This window comes from Condylura cristata, unplaced genomic scaffold (assembly GCF_000260355.1).
Source record: "Condylura cristata isolate star-nosed mole 26May11 unplaced genomic scaffold, ConCri1.0 scaffold00018, whole genome shotgun sequence".
NCBI classification, from domain to species: Eukaryota; Metazoa; Chordata; class Mammalia; order Eulipotyphla; family Talpidae; genus Condylura; species Condylura cristata.
The window spans coordinates 10,645,994-10,664,600 of NW_004567119.1; the positions used below are offsets into that span (position 1 = coordinate 10,645,994).

Genomic DNA, 18,607 nt, shown 5'->3' on the forward strand with positions numbered 1-18,607 from the left:
TAAACTGAAGCTACCTAAAGAAGAGGATACGGTGGGAAGCAAAAGGGGAAAGGTCCCAATGGACTCAGGTGGAAGGTTATTGAGATCTGGTGGTTGGTCTAAGGTAATAACATACCTCTGAAAAGGGATGACCCTATATAGGGTCATATACATACATATACTGTATATATATATATATACACATACTATATAGGTATCCCTTGCACATATACAATAAAGTAAACCAACAATACCTACATAAAAACAATATTTTTTAAAAACTGGGCAGAAGAAAGATGTATGTAAATTAGAACATAGAAACTCCACTAAAGAGAGACTCCATTACAGAGTTGCTTATATGGGATCAAAAACAGTTCTCTCTAGGTCTACTGCTGCTATTCCCTCTCAACTAAATAAATCTTAACCTTTTTTTAGGGCTAATCTTAATGGTCACTTTCTCAGGGCAGTCTTCACTGACTTCTGTGACTGGATCAAATCTTATCATATCTCACTCTGTGATACAATTTCAGTATATGGAATGCATAAAAGTAGTAACATTACATTGATTTAATTGATTCAGCTCACAAGCCCCCTCTAATATAGGAAACAATCAAGAGCTAAAATGAAAAAGCCCACTTACAAGTTAAAGCAAAAGACCATCAGAGATGTATTATCATTTTAATCAGTTTACAAGCAAATAAGGTAAAAAGTGCAGGATATTCCTCACTAAAGGTTCAAAACAGATCAAACTACAAGTGAAATGCCTGGTTTGCCTTTGCCTTATTTGACAGCTTGTAGAAGTTACCATTACTAAATTTTAATGTAAAGTTTCATTATTAAGTGATCAAGAAACAGAAACAGAAAATCAGAGATAAAATTAATTTTCAAATAACCATGCTTAATTAAAAAAGAATAGCAACTATAATCATACTGGTTTATAAAATAAACCCCAAAACAAAGTAACAAAAAATAACTGCAGTCAAAAATTAAGATGTATTATAGCAATTCTATCTAAAGAAATCAAGTCTCAAGTTTTCCATGTCCAGGTACCAACCAACAAAGAAATATATTAAGAGAAACACTTTAGTAGGAATATATACTATGAAAATATTTCAAAAATAAGTTCGTTGTCATATTTCAAGAGTATTTTAAAATACTCATGTGTTTGATATATGTTTCCAAATATATGCAATATGTACATATTTAAATTTAATTTGTACATATTTTAAAATATATACTAATCAGATTTAGATATATAGATTTTTCCCTACAGTGATGTGATAATAATACCTAAACAAATGTATGAGTGTCTCTGTTATTATTTGTTATTTTTATCCTCTACACCTAGTCACATACATCTCCCAACCCATCTGCAACTATATTAACATATTTGATGTTTTTATACTGATTTGAAAATATATTTGAGTTTATATTTACCTAAAACTAGCTTGAGTGGTAAAATTCATCTTCAAGTAACTTACCTACCTGCAACAGCCTAACATTCTAAAGTGGAAAAGCATTCATCAAGCAGTTAACAAGGAATAATTCACCATGTATCACACTGGTATAAACAGCAGGAAAATGTGAGCTCTGACCCCTAATCAAGAACAAAATCAGCAAGTAAAAAACTGGTATAGAAAACAACAGATAGAATTTTTAAACAAGAATATAAAAGCAATCAATATAAATAAGTTAACTATTCCAAGGGTTTTTGTTTTGTTTTGTTTGGACATTAGTTTATTATAAAGGAAATTATCTTTAGTGGAATGGGTGGCTTCACATGATACTATTTTAATGGCAATTAATTTCACCTTATATAGGTTCTAAGCATATCACTAAATAAGAAATAATCCTTGTCCTCTATAACTATTTTGGAGTCTCCACATTCATGGAGAAGAACTGTAACAGGGTGGTCCCTAGGAAAAAGGGAAGTTCCAGGTTCCCTGCCCCACCCAGAAGGAGGGTGGAGCTGAGCAGAGATAAGGAGAGGAGAAGAGAAGAGGAAATGAAGCAGGAAAGAGGAGGAGGAGGAGACCTAAGGAAGCCACATGGAGCAGCAGGCATGTGATGAAGAAACCGTGCTTGTTTCCTGACCCTGGACTGGTTAAGGCAGATGTGGGTGAGAGACCTGTAGGGAGGTGACTATGACAGTGTTTATACTGAATTTGATTTTGCTCTTTTGCTGTCAGATTTGCCTGGCCATTTCTGACCCTTTTCCATGGGTCCCGGCCAGAAGATGCTTTAGTCTAGTGGCAGCTTTCAGGCCTTGCTTTGGGCCAACCCCTTTTGCATTGACTTTTGCCCACGAGGGGATGGGTGACTTAGGTGTTTGATTTAGAAGTTATATTTTTTGTGTTCCGTATTGTATATTTACTGTATTAAAGTCCCTTTTCATTAAAGTTTTATATGTTTTGTCTTGTGGCAGCGGATAGCAGAACCCACTTAGAGCAGGCAGGTTTTGGGGCTTCAGGGGTGTCCCTCTCCCCCTGTTCTCTAGCAGATTTGGGGTGCCCTATAACAGAACTTTATCTCCAATTTTCACTCTAAGTGGTTGAATCTCTCCTCCCCTTAGAGTCTGATCCAACAGCTACAACTGTTTCTTACAATATATTTCCCTGAGATTCTTCTGGGAACAAAATGATTCCTTCAGTTACAGTTTCAGTCACATGCCTTTCCATCTTTGAACTACTAATCTAAAGACACTTTGTAAAAGTCTGCCTATCGGGCCATGACTCTGCAACAACATGTTGTTCTCAGTTCTCATCTGACACTGAAAGGAAAGAACTGTAATCCAGAGTTCAGCCCTCTGCACACAAGAAAGTGGGAAAAGACCATTCTCAAGCATTTAAAAGAAAACATAAACAAAATGAGGAAAAATGAAAGGCAATGAACCAATGTGCCAAAGTAAAAAAACATCTGAAATCTGAAAATTTTAATGGATGCAATTAACACACTGCAGATGAAAAGATCGGTTACCTTTAAAATACAGCCAGGAAAAGCAATCAGAAATGAACCACAAAGAGGAAAGATTGAGGAAAAACATAAACAGGTCATAGTGACCTGTGGGTAGACACATGTAGCTGGAGTCTCAGAATTAGAGAGAACTAAGAAAATGACACTGAAGAGTTTTGATCAACATGTTTCACAGTTCCTTTAAATTACATTATAAACTCAAGATGCAAGAAGTCTAGTAAGAATAAAAACAAGATAAACCATACAAAGAAAAAAACTGCTGAAAATCAACATTAAAATCTAAAGACAGAGAACAAGAGTTTCACACAAAGAAGCTAGAGTCTAGTCAATTTAACATCACAAATTAAGAGTACCTAATTGCAGAGCAGAAAAAGTCAATATACTTAAACAGCTAGATTAACTACCAAGTGGCTGGTCTCTAAATGATATTAAAATAAACCTAGAAATGTAACAAAAAATCAGAAAATATTCAGTAGTTTTCTCTAAGGGATGGTAGCTCCCTTGGTAGGAAGAAACAACTGATAAGTTACTTGGAGTTCAAAGTAACTTGAACAGCACTACAACCCATTGCAAAGGAACACTAAATTGCATCTAAAGAGAGTAGAAACAGTTAATTGCAGAGCTTATGTTCACCAATATATTCGTTTAAAGGCCACAGTTAAACTATTCAGATCAACATATAGAGGGTAAGTACTGATACCAAACACTTCCCCCTCTGTCCTTATTCTTCTCCTATAGTAAGTTTTGAACCTATTTAAAGAAAAACAGCTTGAAGAAGGGCCAAATTATTAGCCTTTCTGGAATACTATTCCTTAGTATCTATCTGTCCTGTGTGGCAAAAACAACTACATAAATTTAAATTCTCTTTTAATTTCTTAACAATTCTACACTAACATTCATAATATCCATTGTTTAAAAGGTATATTATGTCTGGGCTGAGAGGTCCATGAAACTACCGAAGAGTATTTAGGATTTTTTTACCCATTGTCCTTTATCTCCTTGAAGTTTACTGTAGAATAGCTTCAGTTCTCGAACTGTCAAATTATAGCTAGCCAGCACTCCCAACATGTCAACTAAAAGATCTGGAAACAAAAGAAAAAAATAAAATGAGTTGTATTTTTTGATAGATATATAGTGGACTTACTTGTTTGTATGCTAAATAGTTCTGTAAACTGCTATCACATTGTCAACTTTTCAATTCTACCATAAAAGTTGTCATACCTGCTATCATACTGTCAACTTTTTCAATTTTTCCAAGCACTTTTTCAACAAGGCCTACTTCAGTGCAGATTTGAAGATTCCGTATGCTTTTCTTCAGGATGGCTGTAAACATGCTCCAGACTTCTGCTTGGCAAGTAATGTCACATTTTTCCAGTAGGTCCACCATGCAGATGATACTCTCACCTTCTTGGATGATAAAATTCATTTCCAAATCAAACTGCCCTCCTACAAGCTTTCCAAGAGAAAACAAAAAATGATTTAAATGACATTATGTCTTAGTACTTCTTCAATAGAACTATATCGCAACCCTAAACTTTAGATTAATAGTAACTACCCATACACATTCTTCTCTGCCCCCTAATAAAACAGTAAGTTTTATTAAACAGACACACATATGCTTTAAAATATAAAGCTTTTAAAGAAATCTTCAAGTCACAATAACACAAAGTAAAGCCTAAAATTGAAAATGGAAATATTGTTAAACAAAACAAGTAATCGTTGGTGTAAATCACTACCTACTATCCTGATAATAAATATCTAACTTGGTTCTCCAATTCCTTAAAATTCAATAATTCAATTTTTAATTAAGTGAATGAGGCATAGCACTTTAAGGTCCTTTGTTATCTACAGAAGGTCTGAGCAAACATGAACTGAAAATGGCTCAAAGTGAACATAAACCCTGGAAATTGCATTTGTCAAATTTATTATACCTATTCACTGTGATTCTTTTTCTTCCCCGTCAATCAGGATAACTCAAACATATAAACCCAAATGATAGGCCCAAGCCCAATGATCACGAAAATTTATTTCACTGATATTATTACCAGAAAATCCATCAGTGAGCTATATTGGCCTACCTCTTTTCCCTCTTCCTCTTGCCTTGACAGACAGTATTCTCCTCTTGCCTTGACAGACAGTATTCTCTCACAGAGGGAAGACTTTTAAACTTTAACAAACCCCAACTGTTTAAAATACTTTTGGAGTTACTTTAAAGAACTATTCTTTTTAACTACAGTTTTTATTTTTTTAAGAACTCTGTGAGAAGTAATTAGATACATGAATCACATGTACTCCTGTCCTGAATACTTCCTGGTTTTTCAACAAGCACACCTAATCCCAAAAGATAGGCAAGAATTAGAGGAAAGCAAAATCTTACAGCTCACAATAGAACAATGGACATGTTCAAATAGAATTTATTCCAGAACAGCAAAGATATTTCAAAACTAGGAAATCAATTAAACCCTCTTGCAGTTAGGAACCCATATATGTCCCATGTTCTGCCAAAGAAACACACTGGTATGAGAAAAGGAAAATGAATATGAAGCAGAATCAGCATACCAGGTGATAAAGATTCCTGGCAACTCGGTAAATAGGGCACCTGGTTCTTCTAGGAAAGCTCTGGCAGAAATTTACTACACGATTCTTTGCCTCATCAGTTACAAGCAGCATAAAAAGATGACAGCTGGGTTTCTAGTAAAAGGATTTTGTGAAGTGATTGGATCTGTTCTCCCAGCTACTTGGTCCTGGCTACCCAGTATAGACATTTGGTTCCCAAGTTCACCCCAAAATTCTGTCAACTACTTAGAATTCTAATACAGACTTTGTTCTTTTGTTCTGGGAATATTACTTTGGGAGTCTTAAGTTTGGGATACTAATGTCTTTTTTCTGATCCAGGACCAGTATCTTTCAGTGTTCTCCAAATTAACATTTCATTTGACTTTCATGATTTTGACAATTTGGGGAATATTTGACAGTAATTTTACAGATTGTACTTCCACCTTGCTGTTGCCACTTTTTAAATTTAGGTTATGCATTTCATGGCAAAAATAACCCCATGTATGTCTTTAATGTGTCATAGATGATGCAATACCTTTCACTATTAGTGAAGTTAGTTCAAAGCACTTGTTTAAGATCATTTTTGTCAGAATGTTTTCACTTTAGAGTCTCGTTTTTTTAATTATTAAGCACTTTGAGGATATACAAATATTCCTCAAAGGAATACTTTGAAAGCTATATAAATATCTTGTTTCTCACACCAATGGCCAACAGGCATATGATAAAAAAAAAAGTTCAACATCACTTATTACAAGGGAAATGCAATTCAAAACTGATGAGATACCAACTCATACTTGTGAGAATGGTCCCTAAAAAAATAAAAATAAAAGGACCCTCTTACATTGCTGGTGGGAATGTAAACTGGTCCAGCCACTATGGAATGCTGTGTGAAATTTCCTCAAAAAACTGAAAATGGATCTTCCATATGACCTAGCGAGTCCACTCCTACAATCTACTCAAAGAATACAAAAATGGAATCATAACGAAAACCTGACTCCTATGTTTACTACAGCATACTTTACAATAGCCAAGTTATACAAACAACCAAAATGTCCCAAAACAGATGAATGGATCAAGACAATCTGCACGGTGGAATACTACTCAACAATCAAAAAGATAAACTCATACCATCTGCAGTCACATGGATGGAGCTAGAAGGGGCTAAGCAAGTAAGTCAGACAGAAAAAGATAAATATCAGATGTTTTCACTTACATGTGGAATATGAAGAAACCAAAAGGTAATCGAAAAAAAAAAACCTTGAAGGCTGACCAGAGGTTTGGGGCATACTATGCCCGGGTGGTACAGTGGGGAAAGGACTAGGGTGGTAAGAGAACTATGGAAATTATACCTTAGGAGAGAAATCAAAAAGTGTCCAAAAATTAACAAAGATTTAAGAAAATAAATGGGGAAAAAATACATATATCTTGCTTCTCATCACACTTTCAAGCATCTATTGATAGACATTAAATGCAGCTGCTATTACTAAGACTTTGTTAAACAGTGGTTTTATATTTCCAATATAATTCCAGCATTATTAATTGGAGAAGATTCCTTTAAATATAAATCAATCACACCTCAAAAGTTAGCATCATACTAAAATGCGACTTTCCCACTGAAAGCAGGAATAAGACTTGGATGAAGACATCACTTTAATCAAAAGATAGCAACATATATAAATATTAGAGGGATTTAAATTGCAATTATTTTCAGATGATATGTATTAGAATAGCCAAAGTGTTTTCAACTGAAAAATTACTAAAAATAAAAAGAATGCTTTTGAAAAAGATTTATTTATGCACACAACAGCTGGGGTGCAGGACAGAGGTATGGGGGGTGCAATGAGAGGATTCACCAGAGATAGAGTGGGGAACAGAACACAGATCTACTGAAATACACTGCTGAGGGAAGCAGCGACAAGACAGGAGAGGTCTGCTGTACCAGGTGGGTCACCTCCCTGGTACAAATATATTGAAATGGCTGTGGATAGTTTATAATGCTGTGACTTGACCCTTTGTGCCACCACAGAGGCCCCAGTAATACTTCTTAATGGAACTAGTAAAACAGGTGACCGTATGAATCAGTCTCTAGTTTTAATTATTAAGTCAGACACAAATAGTAACCTTAACAACTCTTTAAAAAAATCATTATTTTATAGGTACATTTAAATAACTACGTTTTAGCAGTTTATGAAAACATAAAACTATCTCCATCCAAAAAAAACTGGCTAGTTAATGGTAATTAAAGTTGCATACAACTATACAGTTGGATATAACGCAGTCACTGAAAAAAACGAAGCAGATCCATCTGATACAAAAAGATTTCTAAAACATATTGCTTAGATGAGAAAATCGTGGATTAGTAATAAGCTACACACATAAAACATAGAGCAACATCTAAGAATGACATATAAGAAACAGGGAATGCCTGTGGAAAAGTTCACTGAATATCTGGGGAAAGAGGGCAATGGAAGAAATTTTTAGTGCATACACTAAGACATCCTCCACATTGACCTAGCCTGAGTTGTGACTAACTTAAGAGACCTGACCTTCACCTTAACATTCCTTATATCAGTCTTTCATTTTGACCTGTGTTTATTACCATCAGTAACCACCCTTCTAAGACTCTCTAGAATTAACTTTTTAAAATAATTTCAAAAAAACCCCGAAATATTTCACAAGCTTTAAAATTGAGTTTATACTGTGAGAGCAGATCCAGACAGGTGCTTTAAGTATTTCTCCACTGCTTTAAATATTATAAAATGTCTTTCAAGGAAAAAAATTGATGGCAGAAATTGGTACATACAAATGGGTGGCATATTTGATATACTATATGTATGCATATCTATTATACCTAAAAAGCATGCATGGGGGTCTACAGTATGTCATGTTAACCCTTTCTAATAGTTATTTGAAGCCGATCAACCTTCAAAACACAAATTTGTTTCCAATGACAGGGATCATAATCCAGGTCCAGGCATTGGCTAGTTATTATCTGAGCTGTAGTAATGGCTCTGCACCACAAAATGTAATCTTCCCGAATGTCACCGTAAGTTATGAATATCTGAGCAGCCTAATGCACTTTACTAGCCATGAAATGTGAAAATGTAATCTTATTACCTTTTTTATGGTTGTATTTTTTTGAATAATGTAGTCTGGAAACTGATGTATAGTCTTTTTCTGCATTTTAGTATGATTTGGTCTCCTTTGCTATATAGAACATTTTTCAAAACCCTCCATTTCAACATATTTTAGTCTCGGCCTGAACTTCATAAACAATTTTTATAGCTACCTTCTGGGTGGCATAACATGCTTTCTATAGGTTATAGTTTAATGTACAAGATTAGAGATATTTTTAAGACATAGTATTCAAGAATTCAAATAAACCATTACAAGTTTTACATTAGGATTTTAATTGGCCATGATGATCATTTCCTTCTCAATGTTTATGTTAATAAAAAGCTTTAGTGGAAATGAATCACTAAACCTAAGTCACTTGTATTTTCAGAACACCAAGAAGCACATAATGACCAAAATTAATTATCTTCTCTTCAAAAGACTTACGAAACTAGAAAAATGTGTAATACACAGAAAAGTCTAAAAGCCATGTTTTCCCCAGAAACTGCTAATTTTTTCCTCATATATGTGTGTGGCAGGGGCAAAGTAAAACAAAAGGCTAGAAAGAGTTCATCTTAGCTTATGAATCAAACTATAAAGTTAGAAATATGATAACTGTTCCAGTGAGGAAAAAGATTTTAAAGTATTAGTATTGTTTTATTACAAATCTGGTGCTGGTATATATTTTTTAAAGATTTATGCATACAGAAGTGGGGTACAGGCCAGAGGTACAGGGGAGGCGAGAGGATTCACCAGAGAGAGTGGGGATTGGGGATCAGACAGGCAGACAGATGAAGTACACTGCTGAGGGGAGCAGGGGGCAGGTCAGGAGAGGTCTGCCCTGCCATGTGGGTCACCTCTAGAGCAGGGTTCGAACTCATGCTGAAGTGGCTTTTTAGCTTCTTAGTGCTGTGTTTTAACCCGCTGTGCCACCAGGAAGGGCCCTGTATTACTTTTTAATAATATTTAAGTATATGTATTTATTTTACACAGATTCTTGGTACTTTGATAATTTTTTATATATTTATTTATGCATACAGAACTAGAGTACAAGCCAGAGGTGCAGGGGCAGTGAGAGAATTCACCAGAGACAGAGTGGGGAACATAATAGGCAAATCCACGAAGTACACTGCTGAGGGAGCAGAGGGCAGGTCAGGAAAGGTCTGCCATGCCATATGGGTCACCCCCGGACCGGGAATTGAACTCACACTAAAGCGGCTATGGCTAGCCTGCAGTGCTGCATCCCAACCCCACCAGGGAGAGCCAAGTACTTTGATACATTTTAAATTTAAAAAAAAATTAAGTGGTTCCATGCTGGAGATAACCCTAAAATGGTTGACAGACAGATACATAAATTCAATCTAGAGAGACAGAGGCTGCAAAATATTCCCTCAGATAAAATAAATTCACAATCCATAATCAAAACACACATGCGAAATTAATACAGAATAAGGAAAAATGAGTAGATACACTACTAACATTAGACCTGGAAAAACTTCAAGTTAGAAACTTACAAAGCTTATAAAATTATAGGTAATAATAAAACTGACATTACCTGCGATTCTGTAAAAAAGCTTTTGAAATAAAATGGTAGCCACTGAAATTAAAAAATTAATAGACATGGAAAAATAGATGAGAAAAAGTTGGATAAAGAATTTGGGAACTGAAAGACAGAACACAGGAAATTCACAAAAGGAAAGATAGAGAGACAAGGAAACAGAAAATATGACAGAGAAAGATAGTGGACACTATAAGAAAGATCACATGTACTGAACAGGAAAGAAGAAAAGATGGTATACTCAGCAACAATAACTAAAACTTTTCTAGTAATCATCAATGATGTGAATTATCAAAAAAAAATCACCAACAAATTATTTACACAAAATTTACATTACAGACACTGCAATGATATGATGACTTACACTTGACAATGCTGTATGTTTTCAGATCAAATATTTTTTATAGTAATATTTCTCTCCACTGGAATTTTAAGATTAAGACAAAGTTTTTCTCACTGCTATCACTATAAGTAGAAAAAATTATTCAACATGTATAAGACAAAGCAGTAAGTTTAATATAAATTATAATAATTGTGATACTTAGTAAAATGTCATTGAAAACAAATACGCACTTTCAACGTATCCCCACCCAAGAAACTTCAAAAAAAAAAAAGCAGCTGAAATATTTCCTAATTCTTTGGTACTGACAATCAAATCCACTATTTTAGAATCCAATTTGAATTATAAAATGCCCAGAGTTGGGTTAAACTTTCTTTATAGAAGTACTTGGGGTTGGACTGAACGTATTTTCTTTTTAGCAATTTACTCTAGTTATCTCTTGTCCCTTCTAAAATCATGGCTTTAAAAAAAGTATATCCACATCCCAGGAACTGTAGGACATTAATTCTAATATCAGATAGTTCTCATTTCATAAAATTAGGTTAGATTTGCTATTGCTTACATTTGGCTTCCCTCTTTCTTGCATCCTTCAAAGAACTGTATCTTAACATTTTCTTTTCATCAAGCTCAAGATATGTCTTTTCCAATAACCATTCAACAAACCAAACCTGAGTAACCAATGCTGTATTACCAATATTCAGTTGTTTCTGACTATAAAGTAACTTCATCTAATATCTCAATCAACTCACATCACATATTTTAATAACTTGTTTTCTATTACCTGTCAGTCTTTTCCACTCAAATAACAATGATAATGGCCTCTAAAAATAGGAACCATTTCAAAATATTTTATCCTTTTTAATCTAAGCACTGTACTTGATATATAATGGATCTTCAGCAAAAATATTAAGTTTAAATACTACTCATTATTTCTAAAAACACAAAATTAAGAAAATACACCTGAATTCTCACTGCATCCCAATGTAATCAACAAGCAATCTGACGACCTAATTTTTAGTACCTTAACCTGTCCCCAAAAGCTAAGGGAGGCACTAAAGTTTAAACACTATAATAATGTATGAAGATTCCTGCAACAGTCAACCCATTTCTTAAAAACATCTGTCCACATAAAAAGTGTTTTTTTATATAATTTATTTTTACATATTTTTGTGCATTTTTCCATCTCAGTTGCAATCCCCTTGGGTTTCCCATCACCAAGTCACCCATGTGCCATCACCATAGTCCAGCAAGCCTCCCCACCCCCAGTTTTTTGATCCCATTCCCCACTCTACCCCATAAAATGTCTCTGGTATATAATTGTTCATTATTATTTTCTCCCTTGGACCTGCTATGAGTGAAACCATCCACATAAAAAGTTTACATGAGGCCCTTCTTGGTGGCGCAGAGTGTTAAAGCACAGCACTAAGAAGATGAAACCACTTCCGCATGAGTCCGATTCCCGCCTGCCCCGGAGGTGACCATATGGCATGGCAGACCTCTCCTGACCTGCCCGCTGCTCCCCTCAGCAGTGTACTTCGTCGATCTGCCTGTTCTGCTCCCCACTCTGTCTCTGGTGAAGTCTTTCACCACCCCTTAGTCTCTGGCCTGTACCCCAGTTCTGTATGCACAAATAAATAAATCTTAAAAAAAAGTTTAACATGAACATTTATACCAGATCTATTCATAAAAAAAACAAATTGTGAGATGGATACCATTAATATGTATCAATATCAAACATTATGCTAAACAAAGAAACAAAAGCCAAAGCTACACATTATGATTCAATTTATATGACATACTGGAAAAGGCAAAGTATAAGGAGAGAAGTTCACTTAGTCGGTGTCAGGGATGGAGATGAAGGACAAATTTAATCACAAAACAACATGGAGAAATGTTTTTGGGTAATGAAATTTTTAGTATCTTGATTGTGGCATGAGGTACACAAACAAACAAAAAAAATCAAAGAAAATTAAATAAGCCCAAACCATTTACATTAAAGACAGAAGAAAAGCTAAAATCCAGTCTACAAGCAACAATGCAGAATTCAAGGACTGAAGACAAAGGAATGCAAGAAAATTAGAAGTGAATGGCAAATTTTACCCTTAACATTCTGTAATATAAACTACATTCACAAATATACCAGGAAGATTAAAATGAGTAGAATACCACCATAATCTCACAAAAATACTGGTCTAGATTTGGAAATTTTCTGCTATTAACAAAGATTACCCAAACTTCCTACAGTCATAAAATTCTGAATATGAAGATTAAGAGTATTTAACACCATGAGGGACAATTATAATTTCCCCTCATTTAATACACTGAGCTGAAAAAAGTTTGGTGGTTTTTGTCTTCCTTCCACTGCTTATTACCCTTTGAGTCTCTAGCTATTTTTTAGAATACCCAGAAGCACCAGCACCAGTTATATAAAAAAAAATTCTATTTTTATCCTTGTAACTAATCCTTACAAAAACCTCTAAGTCATAGTCAGTTATTACACACCTAGTTTATATGAGAACCCAAAAAATTCAAAGCTACAAATCAGACTTTCTTACTCAGTCTCATGCTTTCGTTTTCATTAAGAATTTAACATTTAAGCTAAATGCTCAAGTTTAATTAGTGAGCTAAAACAAATGCACTTAATGATAATTAGATACCTTTATAGTTTCTTAAATGTACTAGAAAGTAGCAAATAACCACTTGTTCTCATTGCTCATTACACCTTTCATAAGAATCAGAAATTTTCATGGAACTATATAGCATGTCCACAAAAGCAGTAATAAACAAAAAGTTTCTATGACAGAATAAGTCTGGGAAATACTGAATGAAGCGAGGCAAGAGATATTTACATGATAACATTCTCAGACTTTGTTATGTTACTGTGCATTATACATCCTGAAGAGCTGTATAAACCATGCACGGATCTCATAAAAATTAATTTTATAATGAAATCTTGTCTTTCTTTTTTGAACAGATTTTCATGAGAATAGCACTATTCAACAAGTTTTTTGAGAAAAACTACTTAAATATTTGTATTTTTTATGTTTATTGTTATGAATAATATTACAGAATTAACTGTTTAAGTCAAACACCTAGTAGCCCTTTGAAATATTCATATAAATTGGTTTCAAGCAACCCACTTACTCTTCACAGCTTTTCTTTTTGGTTCATAGATTATAATACCTAGTGAAAGAGACATCCTAAACCATGATTACTTTAGGGAAATGAAAATAAGCAGTCAAAATCAATTAAATGGAACTGCCACCCATTCCTAAACAATTCAGTCCAAAACCCAGTGAAATTACATGTTCTACCATATAATTATGGTCTTCCACATATACAATAAACCTTAGTTATAACTCCATTCCATAATATGCAAATATCCTATCACATCTTTCCTTTTCAGAGCATGCTTTCTTCATCTACTTGCCTTAACTGAAATCTGAGTCTTCATAGATGGTGCAACCACAATCTCTCGCCGTTTAAAAATATTATTTAACTCTGATTTAAAAGTCAAAAGCAGATTAAGATTCTCTTTCTGCTCCCAACCCATTGTTATTCCACCCTTGTGAGAAAGTTCATTTTTGAAAGTTCAATCAATCAATCCAACCTTTATACCCTCAATCGTTCCTCATCACTGTCATCTTAACTGAGTCATCTTCATTCATTAATAGCTTGGGATCTCAGTCATAATTTCCCACTTTCATCTGCTACAATCTTGCTAAATTTCAGTTAACATATAGATGGTATAACTAATCCCTAAAACATGACTTTACTATCTAGTTAAACTTCCTAAACCAATTACTTTTCAGCTCACTCGGCCCACTACATCTGCATCTTAAGTCTTGAAGTCATTGAAATTAATAAAAAATATCAGGACTTACTCTATACATAACCTCCTCTATTTTCACTGTCACACCATTCCATTTCCACTATACCCACTCTTTCAACATCTGAGTGACTTCCAGACACAACTACTACAGGTCAACCTGGCTTCTCCACTAAGTTTTAAATTCATGTGTTTCATGGCCTATGAACATCTCATATTGCCTCAAAACAAGGATTGTTACTGATTACCTCCCTCCTATCCCTACTAGGATTGTTAGTGAGATCAGGAATCCTAGCCAGGCAGTCCACATGCCAGAAGCCAAGACATCATCTTCAATTCAGCTTCCCACATCCACAAAGTCCATTTAATTAAATTCTAATAAATTTACCTGCTAATATTTCTTAAATTTCTCCCTTCTCTTCCCCTTTTAGACCATCACCAATTTAGTTGAGGACCCTTTCATTACATATATATCTACCAGTTAACTAGATTCACTGGGTCCGACCCATAAAATACAGAAGACAATATGTACATGGCTATATATGCATGGCTGTCAACAGTGGTCACCTTATAAGAGGGCACAGGAGAAACTGGCTGGGAGAGGAGGTGAGGGGAGGCAAGAGAGAAAGCAAAGTTTAAAAAACCAAGAACAAGACACATAATTTGTTACATGTAGGCATAACACTTACGTTTATATAAAATTATGCATATAATAAAACGTACACATTTTGTTATGCAAAACAAATTTATTCAAAAGTTTATATATATCATATCTGTTCTATTCTTTATTATAATTTTTTAAGCACTAAAAAATAAAATATGGGGCCTCCCTGGTGGTGCAAAGGATTAAGCACAGAACTGTGAATCTATCCACAGCCACTGCGACATGAGTTTGACCCCCTGCCAGGGAGCTGACCCACATGGCAAAGTAGACCTCTCATGTCTCGCCCATTTCTCCCCTTAGTCAGGAGTGTATTTCAGAAGATTCACCTGTTCTGCTCCCCACTCAGTCTCTGATGAATCCTTTCACCCCCCACACCAGTTCTTGTACACATTAAGTAAATCTTTTTTAAAATGTACTTTTCCAGCCCTCCCTGGTGGTGCAGCGGGTTAAAGCACTGCACTGAGAATCTAAAGCCACTTCCGCATGAGTTCGATCCCCGCCCACCCTAGAGGTGACCACATGGCGTGGCAGACCTCTCCTGACAGGCCCGCTGCTCTCCTCAGCAGTATACCTTGACGATCTGCCTGTTCTGCTCCCCGCTCTGTCTCTGGTGAATCCTCTCACTCTCCGCATCTCTGGCCTGTACCCCAGTTCCATATGAATAAATAAATAAGTCTTTAAAAAAAAAAAAAAAGACAACAGGAGGGACTGCATCAATGTTGGTGGTACCGTAGCTTGGTAAGATTTTCCTAAATGTAAAAAATAAGTAACTGTATGTGAGGTATTTCTTTGTTGTAGGATTGTTTCAGTGATTATTTTTTCCTATTAAAAAGAAAACCACATTGGCCCTCCCTGGTGGCGCAGCGGGTTAAAGCACTGCACTGAGAAGCTAAAGCCACTTCCGCATGAGTTCGATTCCCGCCTGCCCCGGAGGAGACCACATGGCGTGGCAGACCTCTCCTGACCCGCCCGCTGCTCCCCTCAGCAGTGTACTTTGTCGATCTGCCTGTTCTGTTCCCCACTGTCTCTGGTGAAGCCTCTCACCGCCCCTGAGCCTCTGGCCTGTACCCCAGTTCTGTATGTACAAAAAAAAAAATTTTAAAAAAAAAAAAAAAAGAAAACCACATTAACTCAGATGAATCTCTCACTGGTAGAGCAAGAGAGTCAAGCTAGGCAAGAAAATGCTCATTAGTGCAAATTCTAAAGCCATCTATACTACCTTCAGTTCCAGTTTATTTAACTCAACCTTCTTCCCCATGCAAACCAAAAAAAGACTTAGTATATTTAGTCACTTGCCCCTTAAAAAGGGTTTGCTATATAACAAAACTGATCCAGCATGTATTGATAATCACAAAGTTTAACTATATATCCTATTGACTCAGATCAAATATGTGCATTATAGGATAAATATGCAAATTTGAACCTTCACACTGGAAATGAAATTTTCTAAATCCATTACATAACTTCAGATTCATGTATACTGAAAGCTAATAAATCATTTAAACACTCATACACAGAACCTTTTTAAATTTGCATTTATCTACAGTAAATACTGCCATGTTCTTTAATAGCTTGCTAGTTCAATCTAGCAAACTAGTGATTTATAGCAATGACATATTTTAAAAATCAGAAATCTGTCACTATGTGACAGCCACTCAGAAGTCCACTGAACTTACATTACTCAGAATCAAAACATCATAGTAAATGAAAGAGACAGAAAAATGTAATGTTTTACATGATCAAGCCAATCACTCCAGTTTTTGAATTTGCATATTTATCCTATAATGCACATTTTTAATTTAATTGTTTATAACTGTTTAAAACTACAGGATCACATATACTTTAAGATCCTTTTATTGTTTTAGCAAACCCGGATCTATTATGTTATTATTTTCTCAATGCTTTCAAGCTAATTTTAAAATACACTGTTAAATTTCACACTTTATATATGAAGACTGAACAAGTTCTATTTTGAGAAGTAACAAATTTTATAATTTAAATTACTTGTAAGTTCCCTCATAAAAGATGGACTTTCAGAAACTTGTGACAATTTTTTACCAATATGCAGGGAGGTTTCTCAGTGTGAAAACAGAACGTATACTAATAATAAAGAAATAAACTGGAAATAACCTAAATGGTCAGGGCACTATCTGTTGTAATCTGCACACACTCACTCTGCCTTTCATCCCCCATTCCATTCACAGGTTTCTTCCACCATAAAGTCATAGTACCTCACACCCAGGCCACAGAGAGAACACAACTCAGGTCTGGCAACAGCAGGGGTAAAACAGGGGTAAAAATGTGACCTATGTCAGGCCAATCAAAATCAGTACCAAAATCTGTTTTCTAATTGGAGGTGGGAAAGAGAGGCATTAACTTTTTTCCAAATTTGAAAAATATATATATATAAGTGTATGACTTCCTGCACATGGAAAGAGAAACCTAACCACAAAGAATGAAGAAAGAATGTTCTGGTAGCATCAATTCTATTCCAGCAAAGCACCCCCTTGCTCTCTAGCTTCATTCAATGATTTGTCCTGCTCCTATCGACCAATAAGCTAGCTTATGCTAGCTTGGTATTTTTTTCTATCTCTTGCCACCAAAAAAAAGTCCACACTAATTTCATGAAAGAACTAGCTGAAGTATGGCACATCCATGAAATTATATATAATACAATCATTTTTTTAAATAATGTATTTCATTTTTGTTCAAACTTGTCTAATGGGAGTCCATTGGTCCCAATGTCTCCATTTTTATAAAAAATACCTTTGTAATACCTCTATGCTAGCTAAAATAAAATTCATATACCAAATTTCATCAATTCTGGAAAAAAAACCCGCAGAACATTAAAATATGTCTTACAATGAATGCATCTTAAATTGGACTTATTGTGGTGATCATTTAGCAATATATAAAGGTTTTTCTGGAATGTTCAACAAAATAATGGCAAAGGTTATAACTGATGGCAACCTAGATTTAATAAAATGCAATCAATAAGTCACTAAAAAACCAACAATGCTACACAGTATTCTAACCAAGAGGATAAATAACTTAAAATATATTTATCTGGGCCCTCCCTGGTGGCGCAGCGGGTTAAAGCACAGCGCAAAGAAACTTAAGCCACTTCCTCATGAGTTTGATCCCCGCCTGCCCCGGAGGTGACCACATGGCGTGGCAGACCTCTCCTGACCCGCCCGCTGCTCCCCTCAGCAGTGTACTTCGTCCATCTGCCTATTCTGCTCCCCACTCTGTCTCTGGTGAAGCCTTGCACCCACCACACCTCTGGCTTGTACCCCAGTTCTGTACGAATAAATAAATCTTTAAAAAATATATATATATTTATCAACATATAAGTGCTTGTAAATGTTCATCTGTATCAATAATCCATGTGAATATGTGTGAAAATAGGTGCAATTGCAATTTATTATACACACATACATATATATATGTATGTATTTGGTCTTAAATCCAGTTCTAGTGTATAGCTCTAAAATTATTAGAATTTCCCAATGATGAACAAAGTTATCTTTTGTTATATTAATGAAGAGAAGATTGGACAGTCCCTAGGCAAAATAAGGGTGGGGCTCACTGCCA

At 35.1% G+C, this 18,607-nt stretch overlaps 1 protein-coding gene across 2 annotated transcripts in view; it reads right to left on the reverse strand.

The window, feature by feature from the left end:
- The window catches only part of LRBA (LPS-responsive vesicle trafficking, beach and anchor containing), a 497,077-nt gene that overhangs the window by 444,351 nt on the left and 34,119 nt on the right, over positions 1-18,607 (reverse strand). For both annotated transcript variants that reach the window (XM_004685322.2, XM_012726881.1), the window contains exons 2-3: positions 4,174-4,405; positions 3,934-4,034 (exon numbers count right to left, since the gene is read on the reverse strand). In XM_004685322.2, the coding sequence (XP_004685379.1) occupies positions 3,934-4,034; positions 4,174-4,405 (333 nt within the window). The remainder of the gene's footprint in view (positions 1-3,933; positions 4,035-4,173; positions 4,406-18,607) is intronic.